Source organism: Aquarana catesbeiana, linkage group LG01 (genome assembly GCF_042186555.1).
Source record: "Aquarana catesbeiana isolate 2022-GZ linkage group LG01, ASM4218655v1, whole genome shotgun sequence".
Taxonomy (NCBI): Eukaryota; Metazoa; Chordata; class Amphibia; order Anura; family Ranidae; genus Aquarana; species Aquarana catesbeiana.
This window is the reverse complement of record NC_133324.1, coordinates 288,924,440-288,952,387: the sequence shown is the minus strand read 5'-3', so window position 1 is coordinate 288,952,387 and position 27,948 is coordinate 288,924,440. Positions and strand designations below refer to the sequence as shown.

At 42.9% G+C, this 27,948-nt stretch overlaps 1 protein-coding gene across 2 annotated transcripts in view; it reads left to right on the top strand.

Moving 5' to 3' along the window:
- HNF1A (HNF1 homeobox A) overlaps positions 1 to 27,948 on the top strand; it is a 55,075-nt gene that overhangs the window by 8,749 nt on the left and 18,378 nt on the right. For both annotated transcript variants that reach the window (XM_073629280.1, XM_073629282.1), the window contains exons 2-4: positions 22,114 to 22,313; positions 22,441 to 22,627; positions 26,853 to 27,061. In XM_073629280.1, the coding sequence (XP_073485381.1) occupies positions 22,114 to 22,313; positions 22,441 to 22,627; positions 26,853 to 27,061 (596 nt within the window). The remainder of the gene's footprint in view (positions 1 to 22,113; positions 22,314 to 22,440; positions 22,628 to 26,852; positions 27,062 to 27,948) is intronic.

Below are 27,948 nucleotides of genomic sequence, written 5' to 3'. Positions count from 1 at the left end.
TTACACATTAGCGGTGTGTGGAACACTGTGTGAAATGCTTTAGCAAACTAAATATACTACGTTCACAGCCACCCCTATGTCCAAAGTTTTGCTCGCCTCCTCATAAAAAGAAATCATATTTGTTTGACAACTTCTGTCTTTCATGAATCCATGCTGTCTGTTACTTAACCGCTAGCCGATCAGCCGCCACAGTTATACTGCGGCAGGTTGGCAAAACTGCACAAATCGCCATAGGTGTACGATGGCTCTTTAAGACGCTATTGCAGACGCGCGCCCGCAGCGTGTCCCTGGAGCCGATGCGCGTTCCCGGTGGCCGCGATGTCCACCAGGCACCTGCAATCGCTCATGAGAGAACGAGAATGGGGATGTGTGTGTGTAAACATACACATCCCGGTTCTGTCAGGGGAAAGGAGATAGAGCGTGTGTTCCTACTAAGTAGGAACACACGCTCTGTCTCCTCCTCTAGTCACTCCCACCCCCCCCACAGTTAGAACACACAGTGAGGGAACACATTTAACCCCTTGATTGCCCCCTAGTGTTAACCCCTTCCCTGCTAGTGACATTTATACAGTAATCAGTGGCTATTTTTAGCTCTGATGGCTGTATAAATGTCAAAGTGTCAAAAGTGTCCGATCTGTCCACCGCAATGTCACAGATCGCCATCATTACTAGTAAAAAAAAAAAATAATAATAAAAATTACATAAATCTGTCCCCTATTTTGTAAACATTATAACTTTTGCGCAAATCAATCAATATACGCTTATTGCGATTTTTTTTTAATGAAAAATATGTAGAAGAATACATAAACTGATGAAGAAATTTTTTAAATTTTTGGGGGATATTTATTATAGCAAAAAGTACAAAATATTGTGTTTTTTCAAAATTGTCGCTCTTTTTTTGTTAATAGCGCAAAAAGTAAAAACCGCAGAGGTGATCAAATACTACCAAAAGAAAGCACTATTTATGGGGAAAAAAATACATAAATTTTGTTTGGGTACAATGTCGCACGACCACGCAATTGTCAGTTAAAGTGACGCAGTGCTGTATCGCACAAAAAATTGCCTGGTCAGGAAGGGGGCAAATCCTTCCTGAAGTGGTTAAAATATTTTTTTCCAGCAAGAACTCATCTATGTGGTCTTTTACCAAATTCACTCTTTAGTATCTTCCCAACTATAAAAGTTAAACTGACAGGTCTATAGTTACTTGGTAAAGACTTTGATCCCTTGTTAAATATAGGCACCGCATTGGCCTTACGCCAATCCAGTGGTACTATTCCAGTCATTAAAAAGTCCATAAAAATAGAAACAATGGCTTTGAAATGACAGAACTCAATTCTTTTAGGATTCATGGGTATATGCCATCTGCTCCAGGTGCTTTATTCACCTTTATTCTGTCTAAATATTTCTGGATCATATCCCTTTTGAGTCATTGTGGATCATTCGGGGCTGTGTCACTACCACCCCCATTATGGACATGAGCTCCCCCATGCTCATTTGTATACACAGAGCTGAAGAAGGTATTTAATAAATTTGCCTTCTCTTTGTCCCCAGTCAACCGCTCTAGATTATTTTGTGATGCTTTGCTATGATAAATGGATGGTGTGATGAAGACGAGAGGTGATGGAGGGATGGTGTGATGGAGACAGGAGGTGATGGAGGGATGGTGTGATGGAGACGAGAGGTAATGGAGGGATGGAGACAGGAGGTGATGGAGGGATGGTGTGATGGAGACGAGAGGTAATGGAGGGATGGAGACAGGAGGTGATGGTTTAATGGAGACAGGAGGTCTTTAGAATTGGGGACATATACATTCTGGTGATCCTAGCAGCTACCAGGGATTTCTCCTCACATTCTGGTGGCTATGGAACAGAAATTAAGGGGCAATCTCTCCAGTTTGACATAGTAAGAAAAACTGATGGGCTAAATAATCCGCCCTTATTATATGGAAAATAACAGAAATAAGTTTTTTTTTATCTTTAATCACATTGCTATTTGCATATTGTACTTCCATGCAGCTTAAATACTGAAATTTGCACTTAAAACTGTAATTTTATAACTTTTGTTAAATGCCAGTAAAAACGTGACTGAGCATAGGCGTGCGCACAGGGTATGCCGGGTGTGCCCAGGCACACCCTAATCACCCCATGCACATTAGTATTAACGCTCTGTGTAGCAGCAGGAACTTGTGAAAGATCTACCTCTTACTGGCTCTGCCATAAGAGAAGTGTCTATGCTCTTCTCTTTCACTCTGGCAGCAGAGAGATCAATTTGCCATGGTCATATATATGTAGACACACACACATGCATGTGTGTTTGAGCTTTAGGGTGCACACCCTAATGCAACAGGCTGCGCACACCTATGTGACTGAGCCAGTAAATTTTGGGTGTCGTGTCAGTAAATTTCAATCTGGTAGGTTGGCAACACTTGAACAAAATATGTATCATCACAGAGTGGTACTGTAGATACTCCATATAGTAAAAAGTGCCACGTCTTATTTGGATTGAAGGAAAAAAATTGCATAGAGAGCTTGGACTTTTTAGGTACGACAAAACACAATATAGAAAAATAGTAACTTTAATGTAGAAAATTATGGGAAACATACATTAAAAAGGTTGGCAACACTGGCAGCGCCGTCTGAGGGTTTGAGGTTACAGGCATCCAGTATTGTGTTTCGGCCCTGTCACTTGCGCACAGAGATTTCTCCAGATTCTCAGAATCTTTTAATACTATGTACTGTAGATGATTATATAATTGAAGTCTTTGCAATTTTACATGTAGTAATTATTCCGAAATAGTTTGAAAATTTTTAGATGCAGCTTTTCAGATTGGTGAACCTCTGCCCATCTTTACTTCTGAGACACATGACTCTCTAAGATGCTTTTTTTATACCAAATCATGTTACTGACCTGTTGCCAATCAACCTTATTAGTTGCAACATGTTCTTCCAGCTCTTCTTTATTAATACCACTTACTTTGCCAGCTTTTTGTTGCCCTGTCCCAACTTTTTAGAGACGTGTTGCTGACATAAATTTAGAAATTACCTTATTTTTTTCTTAAAATGGTACATTTTCTCAGTTTAAACATTTGATATGTTTTCTATTTTCTGTTGTGAATAAAATATGGGCTTATGAGATTTGCATATCAGTACATTCAATTTATATGTATATTTTACACAGCTCACCTGATATGGACTACGAACATGTCTGTACCTTTTCATCTCCATTACATGGAGGGCGGGGAAATTTGTAGTTTACAGAAAATACCTAGCAAGGAAACTATTCATTGGTGCAGCCCACAGGAAGTGACATGGACACTGCATTTCTAGCAAGATCAACCAGTATTTCCTGTATGTGTTAAAAATGTACTGAACTTGAAAAAAGGCCACAATATCCAAGGACTACAATCTGCAACATACTACATTTTAGTTTTTAAATGTATTTATCATTTAAAGTGGTTTTAAGGGTTGTGTGTATCTATAAGCACACAGAGCTGGCTTGGGAGCGAGCCTGCACAAGTGCCCCCATAGCAAGCAACTTTCTATGGTGGACATTCGGCTGGGGGAGGGGCCAGTGGAGACCAGAGGAGACGAGGATTGGGGCTGATCTGTGCAAAATCATTACACAGAGCAGGTAAGTATAACATATTTGTTGTTAAAAAAATGAAATGGCAGCTGTTCACTCTACAAAGTTAATTGTTTCTTTGGAAAGGGAATATTCACTGAGCTTAGTAAAAAAGATAAAGATGTGTTCCCTTTCTTTTAGACAAAAATTCCTGTTGTTTTAATTGCATATGAATAAATATTCAAAGTAAACATGGGCTTTTACTGTCATTTTCTTTTCTCTGCAAACAGTGGCGGACCGTCCATTAGGGGCGCACGGGTGCCGCTCCCCCCATCCATGTGTCCGGCCCCCTTATCTACACGCATGGATTCCAATGGGGGATGCTTTTTTTTTTGAAGAATGTGATTAGAGCCAGAGGCTCTAATAGGTTTGAAAAAAGGGTGGGCTCGGGGCGCAGTGCACTTAGCTTCTGAGCCTACCCAGTTGTGTGACAATAGCAAATGAATATTCGCTAATGTAACACCGATTCTCCTCCCGGCCAATCAGCAAGTGGGTCGTGAGACCCATCACCCGATTGGCCGAAAGGAGATCCAAACAAATTGGCGACCAGGAGGAGAAGGGAAGAGACGCAGGGGAAGTGAGGAAGCAGCCGGAGAGAACAGCCCAGAGAGAAGCCGATGCCACCCGCCGCGCTGCCCACGAGATGGGTGAGTGCGGGGCCCCGACCTACTGACTGACCAACCTGGGGGGTGTCGCCCGTGGTCCCTGTTCTCCCTGTGCCCCTATTAGTAACTATACCATGGCAGTAGTCTCTTGTGACACAATAGCAGTCTTCTATCATTTAGAAACAGTCTGTTGTAATATGGCAGCTGATTCCATGGATTTTTCATGTAAACTGACAAGTCTTTAACATGATAGTCTCTTGCAATGTTATTCTGTCTTACCATGCAGCAGTCTCTATTAATATGGCAGCAAATGAGATGTCTCCCGTAACATGGAGATGGTACAAATGTATTTCCAGTAAAAATTCTACAATTTGCAAATATATCCTAGGTCAAAAGCAAATTGTAGGTGAAAAAAAAATCCTTTCATCATAACAAAAACAAAAAAATCCCCATAGGTTTTTCTATGAATATCAGGTTTTTCTAGTGTAGTTTCACCTTTGTTATCCTTTTTATGAGATCACATGCAGCTGCAGCCCTATAAAAGGAAACCTTTGCCCAAAAAAAATCACTTGTATGTTGTTTTTCAACATCCTTATTAAAGTGCTACTGCAGACTGATGAATGTGGTATTAACTTACATCTGCTGAACATTTGACTGACCTCTTTACATTCCAGTGTGAAATTAGGTATTTTTTCTGTAACTAAGGTTGAGAGCACCTGCTACAATGTTTCATTTAGTTTCTCTATCAGAGATACAATCAGCATTGCGCCATATGTCATATCTAGATCAAGGTTAGACACAAACTGTCAATGCAGTATCTCTAAAGCCGCGTACACACGAGCGGAATGTCCGACAGAAAAAGTCAGATGGAAGCTTTTCATCGTATATTCCGATCGTGTGTGTGCCTCATCTGACTTTTTTTTTCAAAAATTCTGACGGACCTAGAAACAGAACATGTTCTAAATATTTCCAACAGAACCAATTCCTATCGGGGAAAACCGCTCGTCTGTATGCTGTTCCAACGGACCAAAAACAACACATGCTCTGAAGCAAGTACGAGACAGAAGCTATTGACTACTGGCTATTAAACTTCCTTTTTCTAGTCCCGTCGTACGTGCTGTAGGTCACAGCGTTCTGGACGGTCGGACTTTGGTCAGACTTTGCTTTGACCATGTGTAGGCAAGACCGCTTGAATGGAATTCCATCAGAGACACCTTTGGAGTTTATTCAGACGGCAAAACCGGTCGTGTGTACAGGGCATAAGACCCCTTTCACACTGGGGCAGTTTTCAGCTGCCTTAGCGCTGGAAATAGCCTCTGCTAGGCGCCTGAAAACCGCCTCCCATTCATTCAAGTGTGACTTTTCACACTGGGGCGGTGCGCTTGCGGGACATTCCGAAAAGTCCTGCAAGCAGTATCTTTGGGGCGGTTTGGGAGCGCTGTATTTAGCTCTCCCAAAATGCCCCGCCCATTGGAATGAATGGGCAGTGCTTCCGAAGCGCCTGAAAAGTGATTCAGAAGTACGCAACGCGGGAGTTTTTAACCCCTTCTTTAGGGTTAAAAGCGACCCGCAAGCGGCTCAAAAGCTAACGCGGCCCCAGTGTGAAAGGGGTCTAAGAGCCTCTTTTACACTGGGGAGTTTTTCAAGCACGTTTGTGTTAAAAAAAAAAGCACCTGAAAAGCTCAAGATAAAATGCGCCGATCAGAGGCCTCCTTACCTTAGGAAGGAGGCAGATCAGGCACACATGGATCCGGGCTGCAGCGATCTTGCTCCGGGGCCATCGCTTCTTCTCCAGGTCGAATAGGAAGTGGGTCCTGACTGAGACCCGATTGGCCGGGATTCCTAAGTCCTAATCAAGGCTGCCGCAGTACAGAGTGGGTTTGCTGGAGCTCAAGCCACTGATCCATGCGGGGCCCCTTAACTGTCAGAACCCACCTCTGAAGCTCACCAAACACTCTGGACCACAAAATCCAGCAAAATTCTAGCTAAAACAGTTGTCATCTGTTGCCTTAGACATTACTGCATTTATACAGCATACCACTAAGAAGTGCCACCTCGTCTGTTCTGGATTACACTAGTAGCTCAGATCAACTTAACCCCTCCCTGCACTTGTTGCTTGCTCTTTTCATTGCTGCTAAGCAATGTTCAAGTTATTCCTACAAGAGCTTTTCCTCAAATCCTCATCTTCTTGAACTGAGAGTATCTAGAAGTCACTTGTAATCACCGTTAGTGCACCATTGAAAGGGCCCCAACCACACCGGCAGAAATAACAATTTTTGTCCTCTCATTTTCTGGAGATTTTTCCTCCCTGTTTCATAGCATTTGTATAGACTTTGGCAATTTTTCACCTTCCTGAACACTGAGATCCTGCAGGCAGACTTGGACTTGGACTTAGAGGAGCCACTCCAGGGCCTAAGACAGCGTAGCCTCCAGGTGTTTATTGTATCCATTCCTGGCTGCCCTTGGTATACCCTAGGTGACTCTGTTACTATTGTTATTCATTTCATCTTTTATTCTTGCATGCCTTTATCTACTTCTTTTATGTATCAAGTTTGTCTGACTAATTTAGTCTGGTGCTTGTGTTCTTTAAAATAGCATATTAGCTGGGTACTAAGGTCACTGTTCATCTTTCCGTAAAAGTGTGTGTATTTGTGTACTCAGCCTAATGTGTCAGAGGGGCTGGGGTCTTTGAGGAGGTCAAGGCCAACAACAGAGGACCCATTTTAACTAGCAGCTCCTTCGGGGGTATCTCTACACATGGTTGTCACCCAAGGCTGCTGTCCTGATATGAACTACAAACATGTCTGTATCTCTTCATCTCCATGGAGATGGAGATGAGTTAGTAGTTTACAGTAGATAGCTAAGTATGAAGATATTCCTTGGTGCAGCTCACAGGCAGTGACAAGTGACACTGCCTTTCGGGCTGTTACAACAAGTATTTTCTGTATTTTATAAAAATGTTATTAAAAAAAAAAAAGACCTAATACAGCAACATCTTAGGACTGTAAGTTGCAATATATTACATTTTTGTCCTTGGCTTTAGTTATCCTTTAAAATTATGCAACATAAACCAGATTGCAGTCATTAGGGTTTCCTTGTCAGTGCTATCTGTAATACAAGGCAGCTCTGACTTATTATTCATCTGCAGTTGCCTGAATGAAGAATAATAATATAGGTACCTTAAATTTCCTGTTAGTTTACGGGAATCTATTACGTGAGGTAACAAGTTACGAGTAACGAGTTAGTGTCCTTCCAAAGATATCACATTTGGAGTTATTTTAATGCTGGGGTTAAAAGGGAACTGCTGCACTCTGTATGCTGTGCTGTATGTTGCAAACTCCTAACTACTGTTCTCCCAGTGTACAGAGTATATGCATATGTAACGTACAACCCTGCTTACAAAGTGCAGAGTTCAAGAGTATTTCCCTGGCATCAATTCAGCCACTCCACACGCAAGGTCTCATAACAGACTTTTTGACCTTGTAAGACGTAAACTAAGCAAAAGCAGTTATAGTGCCTGCATAGGTGCAAGGGCAATCAATCGTGGAGGTCACTATCCCCTCTCTGTGGGTATGTGGATATCCAGGGTTGAGGAGTTTAGGAGACTGGAGGACCTCACAGTCTCTCTTTACATTGAAAAGTGAAATTCCATAAAACCTGGTTCTACTGCATTTCTTTCACATCCTTCCCTGAATATATACACAAGCTCTTTTTACTTAATGTCCCTCGGGGGGGTGCAGACCTGATTTGTGCTCCTGCCCAGTCTACTTTTCCTTCTTTAGCTTCCCTTCTTCTCCTTAATGCCCCCTTTTCCCTTTCCCTCTTGTCGATCTCCTATTGCCTGTTTTCACCCAACAAATTGCAACTGTGTTAACTGAACTATGTCCCTTCTACTTAGAGATCCTTCTCAAGTTCATCTAACCATGTAGGGATATAGGTGTCCATTTATGAAGCAGTGAACAGTGGTGATCCAGAGGATCGCCACTGATCACAGTCCATGTGTGTGTGTGTGTGTGTGTGTGTATATATATGTATATATATATATAACATATGTGTGTGTATATATATATATATATAATGTAGGGGGACTCTTTATTTTATGAGCATTAACCACGCTGTCTGTCTGTGTATTGAGCAGTGATAATGTATCACTGCTTAATAAACTGACATCTCTGTGTTTCGGTGAATTTCTGGTACTGTAATCTCATAAAGTCTCACAAGATTCCAGTATTAGGGGCCGTTCTCCACTGTTTGAAGCGTTTGTAGATCGCTTCACTCCTCCGAAGGAGAAGCGATCTACAAAGTTTCATAAACTGGCACTCGAGTGAATTTTTTTCACTGCTTCATAAACGGACACCATACTCAGGTACACTGACTATTGCATACCTAAGAAGTATGTTAATGAATTACAGAAGCTCTGATTCATAATGTTTTTCTCCTTGCCTGTTGCACTATTTATCGAATGATTCTATATACTTGTGTTTTTCATATGATTTTACACAACAAAAAGAACCTCTTGTTACTGACCCTCCCCATGCTTTTTTCATGATTTTCCCAGGTTACCCACCTTTGGGACCTTTAAAACCAAGAATTTTATATATAATAGAGGGAATGCCAGATTTCATGACACTCATTTTTCCTTATTCCAGGACCTTTCTTATGCCCTCTGGGGGTCTAAACTGCTTTGACAGTCTTCCCCCTCCATCTCAGAAGGAAGCCCTAGAACTCGCTCAGCCAACTGTGGCACCCACAACAACCCTCATGGAGGGAATGCCAGATTTCACATCCATGCAGCCATCTGGAGATTTCAACCGCACTAGATCCTCCCTTTACTTCAGGATATGTCCCAGAATCTCCTCAGTCACTTAGGGACCTCCCACACCACAAATAGCAAATATCACGGAGGAGATGTCAAATGTGAAAGTCTCCCCTTTCCACGTTTAGGACCTCCCCTTGCCCTCTGGGAGTTTAAATTACTCCAACAGCCTTCTCTTACCCCCTTACCCATCTAGAGGACCCCCACACCTGGGATACCAAATATCATGGAAGGAATGCCAAAATGTATGTAACGGTTGGTTACCACTAGTTACTAACATCCACCAAATCACCCTGCTGCCAGACCCCCATCTATCACCTCTGAGACAATGAGCAGTCATTTGTGTAGTTTTGTTGCAACTTGCAACTTTGATACAACTTGGTTGGGGTAAAGGAAGATAGGGGATGCCCATAGCACGTATTGAATTGTCATCACATTTGTAGAACATTGATTAGCAGCTTTAGCCCTGAAAATGATGCACTTCTAACAGTCACAGTCTATTTCCTCTGCATATCTCCAGTGCAGACTATTGCTCCTCTTCCTCTGCACTCACACCTGCAGATTATCACTCCTCTAGATTCCTTGCTTCTTGTACAAATCCTCTACTGTAAAACTGTTAGATTCCTGTTGCTTCACTATCAGTAAGACAAAAAGGGATCACTCTGAATAACCCCAGTTTGCTGGCTGTACTTGAATGGTGTTGCTTCAGCAAATAAATAAGCCAGAGGCATACAGTACCTCTCCCCGGTGGCTCAGGAAATTTGGTAGCTACACAGTCTCTTGGAAGGTATTACCAGAGTGCTTTACCAGGCCAGAGATACTCGGTACCTCTCCCCGATGGCCTAGCACACGGTAACAAGCGGACTACTGTTCCCAGCCAGTCCATAACTGCAAATGCTGCGTTCCCCGGCCACAGCATTCTGCACCACTCTCAACAATTTTACTTTTGCTTCTTTAACACTTTAACACTGACCTTCTGTGTTCCCCGGTTACAAAACTTTGTTCTACTCAGTCCTACTGTTGCTTCTCCTTTACCGATCTTCTCCTGTGTGCATGTCCTGTGTTCCCTGGTCACAGCAGCTTGACACCAACTCCATGATGAAGATCTTTATCCAGGAACACATCCTAGCAGCTCCTCCATCCCTCCTCCGCACTCAGCGTGCCCCCCACACGTGGGGACACCCTGCGGCAGCTACCTAAATATTCCATTCTCCTTTTCTCCTGCACCGTCAGAAAAAAACTCCCTGGCAGCATGTGACCCCAGCTTAAATGGGAGGCCTGCCCCCTACCAATACCGAATGCTAATTGGCCAGAGCTCCTCACATGAGCTGCTTGCCACTCAAATCTCAGGTCCAACCTCTGTTCCAGAACAATCTTCCTGAAAGCAGAGGAGGCACTTCTGAGTCAGAGCACAGGTGGTCACACACACCACAACACTAAACACTCCCAATCTCAAATCAAAACAAACAGGCCCGACCTACAGCACAAGCCTGTCTAAATTTGCCTACACTGATATCGTGAACCCAGAAAAATTCTATTCTAGCACCTACCTTCTGGCTACATTCACCCCCCACTAAAATCACAGCTGTCCTCAGCTGTGGAGGAATACACTTGGAAATACCTACTGAACCAAGGAGGAAAGGCATCCTATATCAATTAGTTGGATAGGGAAGGGAAAAAACACAAACTAGGATGGGGAAACATTGTATAAAAGTACAAAATGAAACATGTACACTGTGACCATATACATACATTTGCACACTTTATACATCCTAACTACAGGTCCCTGCAGCTAGACATACATACAAGCGTAACCAGAGCACTGCTCCCTTGGGAGGAATACTCTGCTTACCACAGGTCTTCATCTGTTCCAACGGTGGGGATGGACAGCCGTCACATCTCAAGGTTTCCTAAAAGAAGACACAAACAAACACTAACTGTATATTAACACTTCACCAGGCAGAGGGGGTTATAATCCTCTACTTGGTGACAGAAACAAACATAATCTTTTCAAACTTTTTCAAAAGTGACATGTAAAAATGTCTCTCGGTAAGCACAATTAAACACATATGCCCGTAGGCAGATAAACTTTCTGTTTGGCTCCTAAACAAAGGAGTCCTTCTTGAAAACTAGTTTTTGGCTCCTAGACAAAGGAGTCCTTCCTTGGAAAAGTGATTAGCAAAGGTTTTTAGCAAGGACAGCACACCCTAGTGTCCATGATATTGTCCTTATCAGGCACCCTGGGTGGCAGACTGCAATAATGATTGTCATTGGGGAAACCCACCCAATCCAGCAGTCCTGATGGGTGCTCTTACCTGAGGCTACACAACACAGCAGTCCAACTTACATGTAATAGCGTGGGTCCGGCAACCTCCTCCTGCTATCCCCTTCCCCTCTAAAAGACACAGAGTAACTTCTAGTGTTCTGACCTGCTTTGACAACCAGAAACTTGTCTCTGTATATGGCACGACCAAGCCTCCACTCCTGATTGATGTCCTTAAAACAGGCCCAAACCTCACTCTCAGGCACCAGTTTTGGCTTGGGGACATGCAAGTAGTCCCAGATTTGGTAATTCTCCCATTGCTCCCGGGAGTCCTCAACATCCATAATCTGGGACAAGACATATGGAAAATTCAGGCCCCACTCCAAAGCGACCCACCTCTGCACTTCTCGATGAAACCGGGAAAACCTGGGCAACTCCTTAGGCTTCCCCCGACCAGGCAGGACACACGAGTCAGAGGCCTTACTCACCCATTGGCGGTAAGTAATCACTTTGGTTTTAGTAGTAGAGGGTGAACTGGTGAAGAGTCGGTAAGATTGATGCTGGGGTTGCGCTGGGTGCTGTGGTTCCTCCACTGGGGTTCCGATGGATGGATAGTTCTCTGTGCACCATGGCTCCTCATCACTAGAAGAAGCCTCCTCTGGGAAAGACCAATCAAACAGCTTCTTCACAGATCCAAATTCGTCCAGCATTCTGGGCGAACCCCAGTCCACGACCTGGCCCTCGCTCACCTCGTCCGGCTCACCTGAGGTATCCCCCTCCTGCAGCATGGCCTCCTTAAGGACGGGCACAGCAAGGATCTTACTTGGAGCCGGCTCTTCAGGGAGATCAACCGGAGGCCTGCACACTAACATTTGCAACCTCCAGGCCCCTGGCCAGGCCACAGGTCTTCCCGACATGTTCTTCTCCATTGACATCCTGGAACTCAGAAATGGATGAGCCCGGTGAAAGTTCCTTCACTGCTGGGGTAGGTGACACATGGCCCTCTCTGGCCTGCCGGGTCACCTGCAGCTGTGGCATACATAGTCCGGTGAGTAGACTCGTGGAGTAGTAATTTGTCTCTTGCTGCACTGGCTCTAAGCAGGTAAATGGATCCCCACAATGTCCCCACCGGGCCTAGGCGCTAACTCCAGCCGTAGGTCGATGACACCCAGGACATATCATACACAGCCGATCCACTCCTCCGACTACACCCAAGACAAGTCCTCCAGTAAGTTCCAGCCGAATGCCATCGTCAACCAGCACCCTATCCTGCACATCAGGTGACCACTGCATAGCGGAAGTCTTCCGACCACCTTCCGCCATATTGCTCTGCCTCGTGTCTGGCGCGTAACACGTTGGATATTTGTTAGCTCTCCGCTGGGGCGTAACTCCGCCCACTCACTTGTTGGTTCAGCGTGCTTGGAACTGTAAGCATACATTTTCAGTGTGCGCCAGAGTGACACCTGGTGGCAGGCACTGTCGAATTGCAGGCACTGTCCAAGTTTAGTTTTGAAACTGCGTCACATAGCGGACTGAAAGCAGGCAAACTTTGCAGCGGTCACCATTAACACAGGAAGTTTCTCCATTACAATGTCCTACCTCAGGTCCAATCTCTGTTCCACAACAATCTTCCTGAAAGCAGGGGAGGCGCTTCTGAGTCAGAGCACAGGTGGTCACACCCACCACTACACTAAACACTCCCAATCTTCAAAACAAACAGGCCTAACCTACAGCACAGGCCTGTCTAAATTTGCCTACACTGATATCTTGAACCCAGAAAAATCCTATTCTAGCACCTACCTTCTGGTAGAGGGTGCTACATGTATGACCTCCCTTCCCCATGCTCCAGAACTTCCACCTTTTTGTGGTCTAACTCTAAGTGAATTATTCTTCCCCCAGTTAAGGCTAAGAACCCCCACTCTAGAGCTCCCTCAAAACTAGAGATGACAATTATTATGGGGATGCTGAATTTCATGACCCCCATTTCCCAAGCTCCAGGTTCTACTCTCTGCACCACCAAAAGTCTAAACTATGCTATTTCTTAGCTAGGACTAATGCTTGATTTCTGTTTATTTTTATCTGCGCTGGGGATTTAGTCTTTCCTGAAAACATGTGCCAAGGCTTAGTCTATCTGTGTGTTTAACAAATCCTGCACTCCCTCTACTGGTTCACATTTAGAAGTGCAGCTGTATACTTTCTCTAATGTCATGTCTGGGAAAGCTATTTACATTTTCTAAGTGAAAGTGGATATGACAATCCCTGTTTGCTGCCTGCCTTGATTCTTCAGTAATTTAGACCCTTGAAAGTCTGATTGGAGGTCCTAATGCATGGGAAGCAGAGGCTGTGATATTTGGCATCCCCTTTATATTTGGCATCCCCAAGGTGAGGGGTCCCTCAAGCTCACCCGAAAGTGGAGAGATGTCAGAGTAATTTAAACCCCAGTGGGATGTGTGGAATCCTGGAGAATGGTAAGTGGGAACCAAGAACTCTACCAGAGGCACTCCAGGACATCTTTAACTCTCTGAAAGAATGCCACTGAATATCGTGTGACCAATCGAGTGAATAATAAATTTCCTTGCATCTGTTCGGACCCAGGCACTAGACTGATATTTTGGGAGGTGGTTTCCTTGTGGAACATCTATAGTCAGAAGTGATTATCTTATTTGCTTATTTGAGTTGTAGTAATGCACATGTTTTACCATGGATTACAGAAATGCATGGTAATGTGTGTACCACAGCGCAAAGGCATTACATTCCAAAGGCACCACAATAAACCTGCATTATAGTGCTCCACAATGCACAGTTGTGGACCATGTGTGCACCTGGACATAGGCAAATGACATGAAAATTTATAGATAGGCAACTCCTATCCTCATATTGATTAGTGGTTATGACGCAATTGAAGGTTTTTATACACATGATTACGTAGGTATCACATTAATATTACAATTGTATGTTTATGGTAACAAGGGGCGTAACATAGGCAGACTAATTCTAATCAGGACTCGAAAGAATGCAAACATGTAATGAAAACATTATTAGTGCCGTGTGCACATTGAGGGCAGTGTGCAATACATGCAAAATAGAATACAATTATATACAGAACTTACAACTTTCCTTTACAGTTTCATCTCTTTTGATCAATATTTTGATCACTAACCATACCTGCTATCACCTTTAACCTGGAACCTTCACACGCTTAGGTGAAGATAGTCTTGGCCAAAGAGGCAAAACTCCATTGTGGAGAATATAATAGCTAAGCAGCTTTTTTCATTACAAAATGACTTTTCATTGCGAAAATCAAATGATTGATAAGACATATTTACAGAGTACTGGCTGCACACTCCTGTGGCCAGAATGGCCTTCTAGCTTTATTGTTGGCATGCTGACTTATCAGCATAAGTAAACACAGACAATGCTACATAAAATGGAAGATGTACAAAAGACAAATATGACTTCAACATGGCTAAACTACTTTTCAAATCACATTATATATATAATCCTTACAATTAAAGTATTTGAATAAATAGTACCCTAGACTGTGATTCCAAGAGGGAAACAAATCATACACAGAGATTTCTTTAATTTAGTCATTTTTGCAGTGTCTGGTGTGGATCTAGGTGACTTTTCCTTCAAGTTTTGCACAACTGTACATGAAATAGATGCTGTATTGAGTCTCCAAACATACATGTCTCTTAACACCTGGCTTTAGTTTTAGATCCTTCCAAACTTTTAGGATCTGGAATTGGGGAGAAAACACATAAATGAGTTTGTCAAAAACCTTAAAAGATCAGCAACATATTGATTAGTGGTTATGATGCAATTGAAGGTTTTTATACACATGATTAGGTAGGTATCACATTAATATTACAGTTGTACATTTATGGTAACAAGGGGCGTAACATAGGCAGACTCATTCTAATCAAGACTCGAAAGAATGCAAACATGTAATGAAAACATTATTAGTGCCGTGTGCACAGTGAGGGCAGTGTGCAATACATACAAAATAGAATACTATTATATACAGAACTTACAAATTTCCTTTACAGTCTACTGCAGTAGGGAATAATTATTTGGAAATATGTGGAGTGTATCTTTTATGTCTATTCCCTACTTCAGTAGTTATTATTAATTTGGAACCACTAATCAATATGAGGATAGGAGTTGCCTATCTATAAATTTCCATGTCACAAACAAAAAATTGTGGGCCAGACAAGGGTAAAGCCTGGTACACACTAGAAGTTTTTTTTCATTGATATTAGTCTGGCTGCCCAACGTAAGCAAAAAGAACTGAGAACTGCCCACAGCTCATAGTCCACCTGGTAAAACTTAGATATTGTGTGAACTGAAGACCAGGTGGCAGCCTTACAAATCTGGGTAACAGTTGCGTGATGCTGAAAAGCCCAAGAGGCACTCACTGATCTAGTAGAGTAAGCCTTAACAGAAAAAGGGGGAAGCAAATCCTTAAGATCGGTCTTGAATGATGATCTGTCTCAGACACATAGAAATTGTTAAACAGGGAACCTTTCCAATGCCCATCCAGGATGGAAAAAAGGGAATTAGTCTTTTCTGAAAGAAGCAGTGTTTCAGAGACAGCATCCCATAGCCTGGACCACATACAGACAATGGGGGTAATTTCCTTTTGCTAAATCAGAGAAGAACAGAAAAACATCTGGTATAGGCCCTGGTTTAGGTGAAAAGCAAAAACTAGCTTAGGCATGAAGGAAGTCTCAGGCCTCAACACCAACAGGTGAGGGACTGCTAGACAAAACATCTTAAAGTGGTAGTAATGTAATTTTTTAAAATGTATTTTTATACCTTCAGGTAAGCCTATAATAAGGTTTACCTGTAGGTACAGTAAATATCTCCTAAACATAAACCGTTTAGGAGATATTTACTTTAGAATCACCAATGATGTCACCGGTGTATGCGCAATGACGTCCATAGAGAGAGCCATGCCACGGCCACGACTCCCATGCTGATGCGCGGGAGTAACGTCATCGTGGCTTGGCCAGTTAAACGGCTGCAGCCTGTGAACCTGGATGGAAGACCGAGTAAAATTAAAAGCCCTGTCAACGGTGACAGCACGCCGCTGCACGGCTTCGTTTTCAAGTAAGTCTTTCATTAATATGCAAGCATGCGATGCATACTAGCACATTATGACATTATTTGCAGGGAGAAGGTTTTTTTTTGTGGTTTACTACTGCTTTAATCAAAGAAAATGAGGCCAATGATCTCGGAAACAGAATGTTAAAATCGAGGGGGTGGAAAATTGAAAGAGCCATTTCTTGACAGGCAGTGAGGGAGAAGACATCAACGCCTACACCTCTGGCTTCTCCCATTGGGGCAGATGTGTGCTCTTGCTGCCAGTAACATACTTAATGATATTATCCAGCTCTGTTCAGAAGGGGCGTTGTCCCTCAAAGGCCATGCAGATCAAACACCTTCTTACAAGAAAGGGCCTTAATCCAGCACTGTAGTCAAAGTTCCCTTAGCATATGCACTGACAGCAGGCATATGCGAGAGATAAAACAGAAGGCTTCTAGCAAACCTTTCACAGCTGAAACGTAATGCTACAGCCGTCTGTGCCATGCATATCAACCACAGCAGTGGATAGATCCTTTTAAAGGGGTTTTGAGCAGTCAGACTTGGTTTGACAAAGTAAAATCACATCCAAAATCAGGGGTAAGGGGGGACCAGCCAGTGAAAACAGAGCTGTGAAAAGGGCTCCCGACTGTTTATTGGTTTGGTCTTTAAAAGCAGGAGCATTCTCCACTGGTGCGGTAGTCTGTTAAGGCAAGACCCCTTGGTGATAATAGACCATTTCTGAACAATTTCTTTACAAAACAGATACAAAGCCAATAAACACTTAGGGGGAACAACAACATATTAGGGTGCTTCCATCGGCCACAAAAAAAAAAAAAGATGTAAAATAAGGTGCAAAAGCAAAGTCTTTGTGGCTTTAGTTTTAGCTGACCCAAGACTTGAAACAGCACTAGTAGAAAAAACAGGGATGTCCCTGCAGCTGATGGCTCAGAAACCACTAAAGCAGCCTGTAAGACACAGAATCTGCTGGAAAGGGAGTGGTAGCGAGCTTGTGGCTTCTGCGATTAGAGACAGCAAATTAGTAATCTGGGTGATAAAGTCATGCAAACTGTGGTAAAAAAACAGAGGAGCCAGCCACATCCAACAGAACCCAAGAACTCCAAAGAGGGGAGAGACTCAAAAAGCTATTGACACCATCAGTAAGCACACTGCAAGCATCCTCTGACCTATAAGTGGATAGTAAATCGGGATCACCTTGTGCAATGACTGTCCCTCCACTGTCTAGAATCAGACGTGTTGCAGTTGATATAGGCAACATACAGGCCCAGGGTAAGAGGCAAGGCCTTGAGTAGTTACGAAACACAGACAGCTGGTAGCAGATGAGGGTCAGTGACAACAGGGTCATATAGAAGTAGGTGACCAAAGTCACTATAGGTGGGCAACGGGAACAGATTTAAGATTTAAGTTCCATTTGACTCTTGCAAGCAGGTAAAGCACCAGGAAGATGCTTCCTCGCAGCACTGTATGGTTGGAAAAAGAGCATGGAGAGAATGTTTTCACCAATACACTCAGTGAATAACATCAGTCCCACAGTGTTAACCTCTTCTGCACCAAAACTGACAAGAAATAATGACACCCAGCATCTAATACAAATGAGGGAACTCCCGATGCTTGGCCTACTCACTGAACTGAGTCTTAAAAGACAGATCAAGTGCAGTGGCAATGCCAGTGGCTCTGGACGTGGAAAGCGTCCCTCGTAATTCTGGAAAACCCATGCAAAACCCAGTGCCAGCAGTTCAGTTCCAGTCTAACCTTGCAACATCCAGTCCAGCAGGGTCCAGATGTGTTGCAATCCAAATATGGTTTAGAGTGACAGCACCAGATCTTTGAAAACTAAGAAGAAGCCTGCAGCAATGGTGTGTCTTGATTGAAGAAGAAAAAAGTGCTTGTAAAATAATAGGTTAGCCTTTACAAGCTGAAGAAAGGCATCATCCTTCTAGGGCATTAGCAAAAAATGGAGGCATGCTAGTAGTAGGAGGGCGTTATCCTGGGCTGGCCTACATTGCTTTGTTTGCCAGTGCCAAATCTTCCTGTAGGCAGCAGTATACCACAAAAGTTTAATACTTCCTATGTTCCTGATTATAAAAACAAAGGTCTATTGTTTTGTGTTGGCAGCCCATTACCATTGAATGGACTGTCCTACCGTGTGGCATAACATTCACGTGGCAATGCACCACAAACATGTACTGTAAATGGTCTTCAGCTCAGTCCTTGAGTCTTTGTGGAGTACTCAGGGTTATATGTCTGGTCTGGATTCCTTTAGACATGATCATGGTTTACAGTAGTCAACAAATAAAATTTAGCAGATCTTCTCTAGATCCTTCCTACACTTTTCAGCAGAATTGGCTGATCAACTTGCCCCTGGCTACTTGCAGACTTCAGCATGTAGGCAGGTAATAGTTAATGACCCCCCTCTTCCGGAAAGGGAATTCTTTTTGGTGAGTTTTTCTGCGTCCGACCTCCCGGTCCTGTGTGCTATAAAAAGCAGACTGGGGGCCTAGGGGGTTCTTGCTGCTGTTCTGCCGGAGTCTGGAAATCCAGTGATGTGCCGATGACAGAGTTCCCATCACCCAGGAGTAACACTGGAGCTTGTACTCCCTCCTGAACACACCAAATATGGACTTTGCCAAGAATGGACTCTTTCCTATGCAGGTATGCTGGGGAAGCCACAAGCCAGAGTTAGGGAATAGGATCATTAGGGAAATGTTTGCACTTTATTTTGGACTGTCATCTGACTTTGTCATCATGTTAATTTATTGAAGTAAAGCTTTTGAACCTTTGCCTAGTCTGAAGTTACTAAAAGGGTGCAATGCAAGTAACCAGTACATATAGTCAACAGCTCGGGTCACTAAACACACTGGGGTATGAAGATAACGGTACAAGAGTTCATACAGTGTGAAGATACAAGTGGTTACCAGGGGGTATCTAAGGTTTCTCTAGCAGCCTGTTGTTAAGTGTATACATGTAGCAGGTGAGATACCTTCTTGCAGCGAGGAAGATGTTGTTGGCAGTCCTTTGGCAGTGATCTGCCTTTCATAGCAATGGGAGCAGATCTGCATCGCCGAGGCCCTCATTCGGTACAAAGGTACGGAAGAGAAAGGGTTAAGTGAGTGCATATATGGAGTCAGCGCTACGTGCACAGCATGGCTCCATACCATTACTGGGAGTGAGGTAGTGGTGATACAGGTGGAGAGGGCAAGGGCTCTGCGTGTCCCTCCCAAATGCACAAGTAACAGTGATGATGTTTAGTACACCAAGATCGTCTAATCAAGCTTAATTGTCTGTTTAAAGAAAGGTACCCCCTGTGTCAGGCAGAGACCTTGTACAAAGTGCATAGCGTAGCCTAGAAGAACCCACCTCAGGAAAGCCCTCTCATGTGACCTTTACTTGGCGCCCAATGAGGGAAATATGGAGGATGTGATGACCACCCTATCACCCTACCCTTACAAGCAGATAGACCTGATTTCTGGTTTCAGGACAAAAAACCCCATAAATTATGCCTGGTACACATGATGATATTATCGGACGTTTTTTTTTGCATGCTAGTCCATGTCGAAAATTAAGAGGTTACTACAGTTTCAAAAATTCTGGTACGACAGAATAAAATTTGGAAGTGATGTAATGTGGTAGTGTATTTGTATTGTGTTTTTGAACGATAACTGTGCTGATTAAACTCAAATCGTACGATCTGGTATCGTACGTAAAAAATTTTCGTGCTTGTCCCATCGGATATTTGGCATGAATTGTCGGGGTCGGCTCTCGAAAGCTGTGTACTAACGACCATATTATGGTATGTTCGCTTCAAAAGCGATATTTTTCGTATGATTTTCTGATCTTGTGTACAGAACTTTAGATAAACATTTCATTGCCACAGTTAGGCCAATTTTTGTGCCGAGAAACGTATTATTGTTACATGCTGATCTGTATTTTCTATACTCCATACAGCTCCACTCTGTACACTGTGATGTACATTTCATAATCTGTACCTCTCTCCCTCATATACACTGTACAACGCATTTGTTCCTCCACACCATGAAGTCCATTCTATATTTCACATCGCTTCACTCCCAGCATTGTGTTATATTTTCTATACTGCACATTACTCCCTTCAGTACACTGTGCTGCTGTACACTGTGACGCATATTAAATAATCTCCACTTCCCAGTTCTACACTATGCTTGCAGTGGTGGCTGGTAGTATATATTTTTTTTGGGGGGGGGGGGGGGGCGGCAAACAATAGAAATGTGCACACTGAAATATTTCGTTTCGGAATTTCGTTTTCGTCTGAAAAATAAATTTATTTAGTTACTCCCGAAATTCGTTTTTATTTAATTTCGTTTTTCGTTAAAAATTGCATTCATCCGAAAATCCAAATTAAGGTCGAATCTGTCATTGAAGGCTTATGGTGTCTGTCGAATGTTCAAAGAAGATTCGACGGAGCAGCTAAACTGTACAATGCCGTATAGTTTACCTGCTCCGTCGAATCTTCTTAGAACTTTCAACAGACACCATAAGCCAAAGTACATGTGTACTTAGTTCTAGCTATTTTACTGCTCCACCTCTTTGGTTACAATCAGCCAATAACATTCATCATCATCATTATTTTTATTTATCTTTCCTTCCCTACGTCGAATCTTTCCTCCCCTACGTCGAATCTTTTCTCTCTACGTCAAATCTTTTCTCTCTATGTAGAATAATCTTGGACTAATAGAGCTAAGGTTAGGCACATTCGACCACAGGTTTGATGGACACAGATTGTTATTGTCATCATCATGTCAAATCTCCTATCTATATCGAACTGTTGTAGCAACGAAAACGAAAATAAAGCATTTGTTTATGTCGGATCTTTCGTTTTTCGGACTCTGCACTTTCGTTATCGTTTCTTAAAACGATAACGAAAATACCTGAAATTCGGACTAAAATGCATTCGGACGAAAACGAATGCACATGTCTAGCAAACAATGCACGCACAGCCACCCTGCACTTACCCCATCTATCGGGCAGCGATTCCTCTGGGCGATGGCTTCCCCTGCGTCTCCTCTTCCTCCGTTTTACGGTGGCTTCCACCATATGTCTGCTTCCTCCTCCTCCTAGGAGCCCTTCTCCTTTCAGCCAATCGAGTGACAGGTCTCATGACTTGCCAGGAGGAGAATCAGGAAGAAAATGGCAATTCATTCGCTATTGTCACACAACTGGATGAGCTCGGGGCGCCCCCCTCCCTATACATGTGTCTGCCCCCCCGCATGTAGATTGGGGGGCTGGATGCATTAAGAGGGGGGGCGGCGCCCCTGCGCCCTGCATTACTGGCCGCCACAAATATGCTGTACTGCACTCAGCATTACTTTGTACACTAATGACTCCCAGACACACATCCCGCTCCACCCTGTACACATTGCTCTACATTCCATACATTTTGACATGTTATAGTGCACCTGTCTCCACTGTATACATTCTATCCTAGAAGTATGTACCGCCCTCTGTTTCTGCCCTCACTCAACCAGAGATTGGGTAAAGAAGGGACTATGCCAGTGAATGCAAATGGATACACTTTTGCTAGTTCTCTTTAAAGTGGACTTTTACCCTCATTAAATTTTTGCCTGTTAACCCCTGTTCTAATATGTAATCTGGCTGTTAATACTACTTTCCTAACCATCTCTACCACTACTACTTCTATACTAACCAGTATGATTGCTACCTTGCAGGGAGGATTCATGGCATGTAGCCAAGCTAGTGAAATCTTACTTGCAACAGCACAATATTCCACAACGGGAGGTGGTAGACACCACAGGACTCAACCAGTCTCATCTATCCCAGCACCTTAACAAAGGTACTCCCATGAAAACGCAGAAAAGAGCGGCACTGTACACTTGGTATGTGGCAAAACAGCGAGAAGTAGCAAGGCGTAAGTATACCTTTATCCATGTGTCTGTGACACTGGTACACATAATACAATGTAAAAGTCACCTTGTTTAGGCGATATAATGATATTCAAGCTCTCATATCCATTTCTTTCTTTCTTTTTTTTTTAGAGTTCACACATGCAGGACACACTTTGATGACTGATGACATCTCCTGTGATGAAGTGCCAAATAAAAAAATGAGAAGGAACCGCTTCAAGTGGGGGCCAGCTTCACAGCACATCCTTTTTCAGGCATATGAAAGACAGAAAAATCCCAGCAAAGAGGAGCGTGAAGCACTTGTAGAGGAATGTAATAGGTAAAAGGTTGCAACATATCCCTAATATTCCTCAAACTTAGTAAACTATACCAAAAGCTTCATAGTAGAAACCTTAAAGATGCCTAGTCATTTAACCTTGTACAGTCATCCTATTTGAAATCAGTGCAGAAGCTTCTAAAAGAACCTGTGTTAGTAGGTAGTTTCATCAAGTTGATGTGTGCAAAAGTCTAGGCACATTTCTTTGCCATTGATTAGGTCTATATATGCAAATGTAAGGAAGCACTCAGTGTTAAAAATTATATATAAATACAATTTCATAAATTGTATGTATAATTATTTAAACTGAAAAAAAGTTCTACTGAAAGTCCATGAAATGTCCAGTTAATACATAGCTTTTTCCCATCCAAAAGGAAAAAGGTCAAATCCCCATCCATGTGCCATCACCTATTGGAATACTGCTCACCCTGTTGCTTTAAAATAGGAAGATTAAATGCACTTGAATATGTGTACATCAACTATCCTGGGAGTTCTATGTATTTTATGATGTAACTTACTTCATAAATTAGTTCTATGCTACAAATGAAACAAAAATGTTTGCAATAGTGAAAATATAATTCAAACTTCTTTAGACAGGATACATCTCATATTTTCATGGTGCAACAAAGCACTATGTAACTGGGCTCGAGCCTGCACATCTGCTCCCCTAGCAAGCTCTCGCTAGGGGGGCAGACACAGAAGAGGAGGAGTCAAGAGTGCTTGGTGGGAAACCCCAGAAGAGGAGGTTTGGGGCCGCTCTGTGCAATACGATTGCACAGAGCAGGTGAGTATAACTATCACACTTTTATTATTTTAATTCTAAAATGACCTTTTAAGCCACTTTAAATGCTAATTCCCCCTCCCTTTTTTTCTAAATTCCTTATGTACCTATATACCATACCCCCCAATGTTTTGAGATGGGAATAAGAGACACCTATTAGCAAAAGTATGTAGGTATAGGACACACCCACCTCACGCCCCCTTAAAGGAGAATTATACATTAAAAAAATGGTTAAACCCACAAGTGTTTTTTTTTTTATCACTAGTCTTCATTTATATTGGCTTTTTAAATTTACAAATGCAGCAATTTAGAAATTGGATGAAAGGTTTAGCACTGGGAAATACTTTTTGAAAGATAAAAAGTGCATTTTTTTTAATACAACTATATAAATCAGACCAAAATGAGTGACAAATGACTGAGAAAGAGGGACAGAGGAACTTTGTTCAAAATCAGGGGCAGTTGTGAGCTATGATATACCATTAATGTACCTCTGTTGCAGAAAAATAAAAGCTTTCTTTGATTTTTAGAACAAGGCCTTACCTTAGCCCCTTGTGTGTTTCATAGGAAGTTCATGACTTCCTGGTATGTAAATTAGGATATAAAGCCAGTAAGACACAGGAAGCCGTTCACCAGCACACACATCCTGCACCCATCAACTGTTGCACAGCATCCTCAGCATCCCTCCAGGCGTGCGTTTGCCTGGCTTGTCAGTGTAGGTTGCCACAGCTGCTATGCTTGCATGGCATCCCCAGCGTTCCTCCAGACAGGTCTGGTCCACATGCTAAACTCCATGGAGACAGGTGATCAGCATAACAACCATGCAGCTAGAAATTACAGGAGATCAACAATGCCAGGCCACATGTTTTTCTTATTACATGATCTTTCTGCAATCCTATGGTTCCTTATAATGCCTCTCACAGTTATACCTTATGATTCTTACAACAGTGCTTTATGTTTTGGAGACAGAGTGGGTCATTTAGGTAATTTTGGGCAAGTGATAGCAGCTTGGACTTCTGATTCTCATATCTGGACAATTTATGAAATATGCCTATTGGCCATTAAGTCTATAGGAAATATATGGGGAGAATAACATATAGTAAGGGATGTTACATGATTTAATCCTCACTGATGTTGACAATATACAGCCCATGAGCAAACATACAGAGTAAAGCCCTGTACACATGAGCAGAACGCCGGGAGACAAAAAACAGCCGACATTCTGCCCATGTTTATGTCGGTCTGGCCGGCTTCTGTCAGACCTGCATGCTGAAAAACCAGCAGCCGACCAACTCCCTATCAGCACTCTCAGCCAATGGCAGAGAGCACTGATCAGAGTGTTCTGGCGGGGTAGCTGTCTCCCTGTCAGAACACAGCAGCTCAGTGGGGTAGATTGCTGGACTAACCTTGCATGGTTAGTACAGTGACTCCAGCCAGAGCTGTCAGTTTTTTTTCATGCAACCCACTGGATTGCACAAAAAAATAAACTATAGTGTGTACCCGGCTTGAGTTGCTGATCAATTAAGAACCGCTGAGTTAAAGCATAACTTGAACTTTCTCCCTCTTAATAAACTTATACAGAGAGATAATAAACTACTAATGCCCTGTACACGCGGTCGGACATTGATCGGACATTCCGACAACAAAATCCTAGGATTTTTTCCGACGGATGTTGGCTCAAACTTGTCTTGCATACACACGGTCACACAAAGTTGTCGGAAAATCCGATCATTCTGAACGCGGTGACGTAAAAAACACATACGTCGGGACTATAAACGGGGCAGTAGCCAATAGCTTTCATCTCTTTATTTATTCTAAGCATGCGTGGCACTTTGTGCTTCGGATTTGTGTACACACGATCGGAAATTCCGACAACGGATTTTGTTGTCGGAAAATTTTATAGCCTGCTCTCAAACTTTGTGTGTCGGAAAATCAGATGGAAAATGTGTAATGGAGCCTACACACGGTCGGAATTTCCGACAACAAGGTCCTATCACACATTTTCCGTCTGAAAATCCGACCGTGTGTACGGGGCATTAAAGTGGTTGTAAACCCACGAAAAAAAAAACCCTGCAAGACAAAGGCATAATGAGCTAGTATTCACTCCCGGGTCATCTCTCGCCTCAACTACTGTCACTCACTCCTCATTGGACTACTTTTACATACACTATCCCCCCCTTCAGTCCATAATGAATGCTGCTGCAAGACTCCTTCACCTTACCAACCATTCAGTGTTCTCCACCCCTCTCTGCCAATTCATCCACTGGCTTCCACTCACCCAACGAATACAATTCTAAGTACTAACAATAATTTACAAAGCCATCCATAACTCTGCCCCAAGCTACATCACTAACCTAGTCTCAAAATATCAACCAAGCCGCTCTCTTCGGTCCTCCCAAGACCTCCTGCTCTCTAGCTCCCTTGTCACCTCCTCCCATGCTTGCCTACAGGATTTCTCCAGAGCTTCTCCCATCCTTTGGAACTCCCTACCCCAATCAGTCCGACTGTCCCCTAATCTATCCATCTTTAGACGATCCCTGAAAACCCTTCTCTTTAAAGAAGCTTATCCTGCTTTTAACTAATACACTGTTTTACTTTCTCCATCAGCTCATCCCCCACAGTTATTACCTTTTGTATCAATTGACCCTCCCTCCTTGATTGTAAGCTCTAGTGAGCAGGGCCCTCTGATTCCTCTTGTACCAAATTGTAATGTAACTGTAATGTCTGCCTTCATTTTGTTAGGCGTTGTGCAAACTGTTGGCACTATATAAATCCACTGTTGGCACTATATAAATAAATATAAATCCACTATATAAATCCTGTATAATAATAATAATAATAGTAATAGTATGCATAGCATACTAGCACATTATGAAATACTTACCTTAGATCCAAGCCCCCACAGCGGTCCCGGCACACCGATGTGGCCGGCGACATGTCTCCCGGAGTTATTTCCGGGTATCACGGGCTCCAGCGCTGCGCTTGGCTGAAAACGTGATGACGTCATTCCCAGGCATGCACGCGGGAGCCGCCGGTAACGGAACAGCAGCTGGAGAAACGGCACGAGCAAGCCGTTTCTTCAATGCGCATGTGCCGATGACGTCGGCACATGCTGTTACAGTGAATATCTTCTAAACGGTGCAAGTTTAGGAGATATTCACTGTACCTACAGGTAAGCCTTATTATAGACTTACCTGTAGGTAAAAGTGGTGTGCAAGGGTTTACAACCACTTTAAAGATAATCTGTCATAAAATAAATTGCATGGGTAATTAGGCTTTTCTGGAACAGCCTTTCTCTATACCATGAGCATACCTGTCAACATATTCACCAAGTCACTGACCCGAAACTGACTGCTTCCGTCAGAGCCTAATAATACAGATATATTATTTAAACAAAGAAAAGTATTTTATATAATTTTTGTTAATTTAAAAAAGGTCTCTCTATTCCAGGGCAGAGTGCATACAGAGAGGAGTATCGCCATCACAAGCACAAGGACTGGGCTCTAACTTAGTGACAGAAGTGAGAGTTTATAATTGGTTTGCTAACAGGCGCAAGGAAGAGGCATTCCGGCACAAATTAGCAATGGACACCTACAATGGTCAGCAGAGCTCCACAACTGCCCTAACGGCACATGATTTGCCTTCAGCCAAGACAACAGGTACTTGCAGCCTTTGCTTATCTATATGTATGAGGCTTTCCTCATATCGTTCAGCTGCTATGTATCTTCACTGGTTTAAGTAGAAGTTACTGAAAAAGAGCAGCCATGTGACCAAACTGCAGTGAGTTTAATTGACATCTATCACTACAAGATTTGTTCACCCTTTTCTTAATAATGTCTTTTTTGGGGCTGCAACACTTTTGCTGTGGCAGATAGCTAGACCTCCTTATCAGCTATGCTTTTCTTTAAGGAAACCTGTACCGTGAGAAATACACCAATCAGCCATAACTTTATGACCACACACTTAATCTTAAGTAGGTTCCCCTTTTTCTGCCAAAACAGCCTTAAACCATCAAGGCATGGATTTCATTAGACCTCTCAAGGTATGCTGTGGTATCTGGCACCAAGTCATTAGTAGCAGATCTTGCTAGGTGGGGCCTCTATGGATCTTAACTGTTTATTAGCTGTTCAGTTGGAGATATGGAGAATTTGGAGGCCAAGTCAACACCTCAGACTCATTGTTGTGTTCCTTAAACCATTCTTGAATCATTTTTGCAGTGTGGCAGGGAACATTATCCTGCTGAAAGTGGCCATTGCCATAATTGAATACGGTTTCCATGATCAGCACCAATGGTTAGGTAGATGTAAGTAACATCCACATCAATGGCAGGGCCAAGGTTTCCCAGTAGAATATTGACCAAAGCATCACACTGCCTCTGTTGGCGTGCCTTCTTCCCATAGTGCATCCTGGTGCCATCAATGCCCCAGGTAAGTGGCACACACACACCTAGCCATGATAAAAGAAAACATGATTCTTCAAACCAGGCCACCTTCTTCCATTGCTCTGTGGTCCATTTCTGATGCTCACATGCCCATTGTAGTTGCTT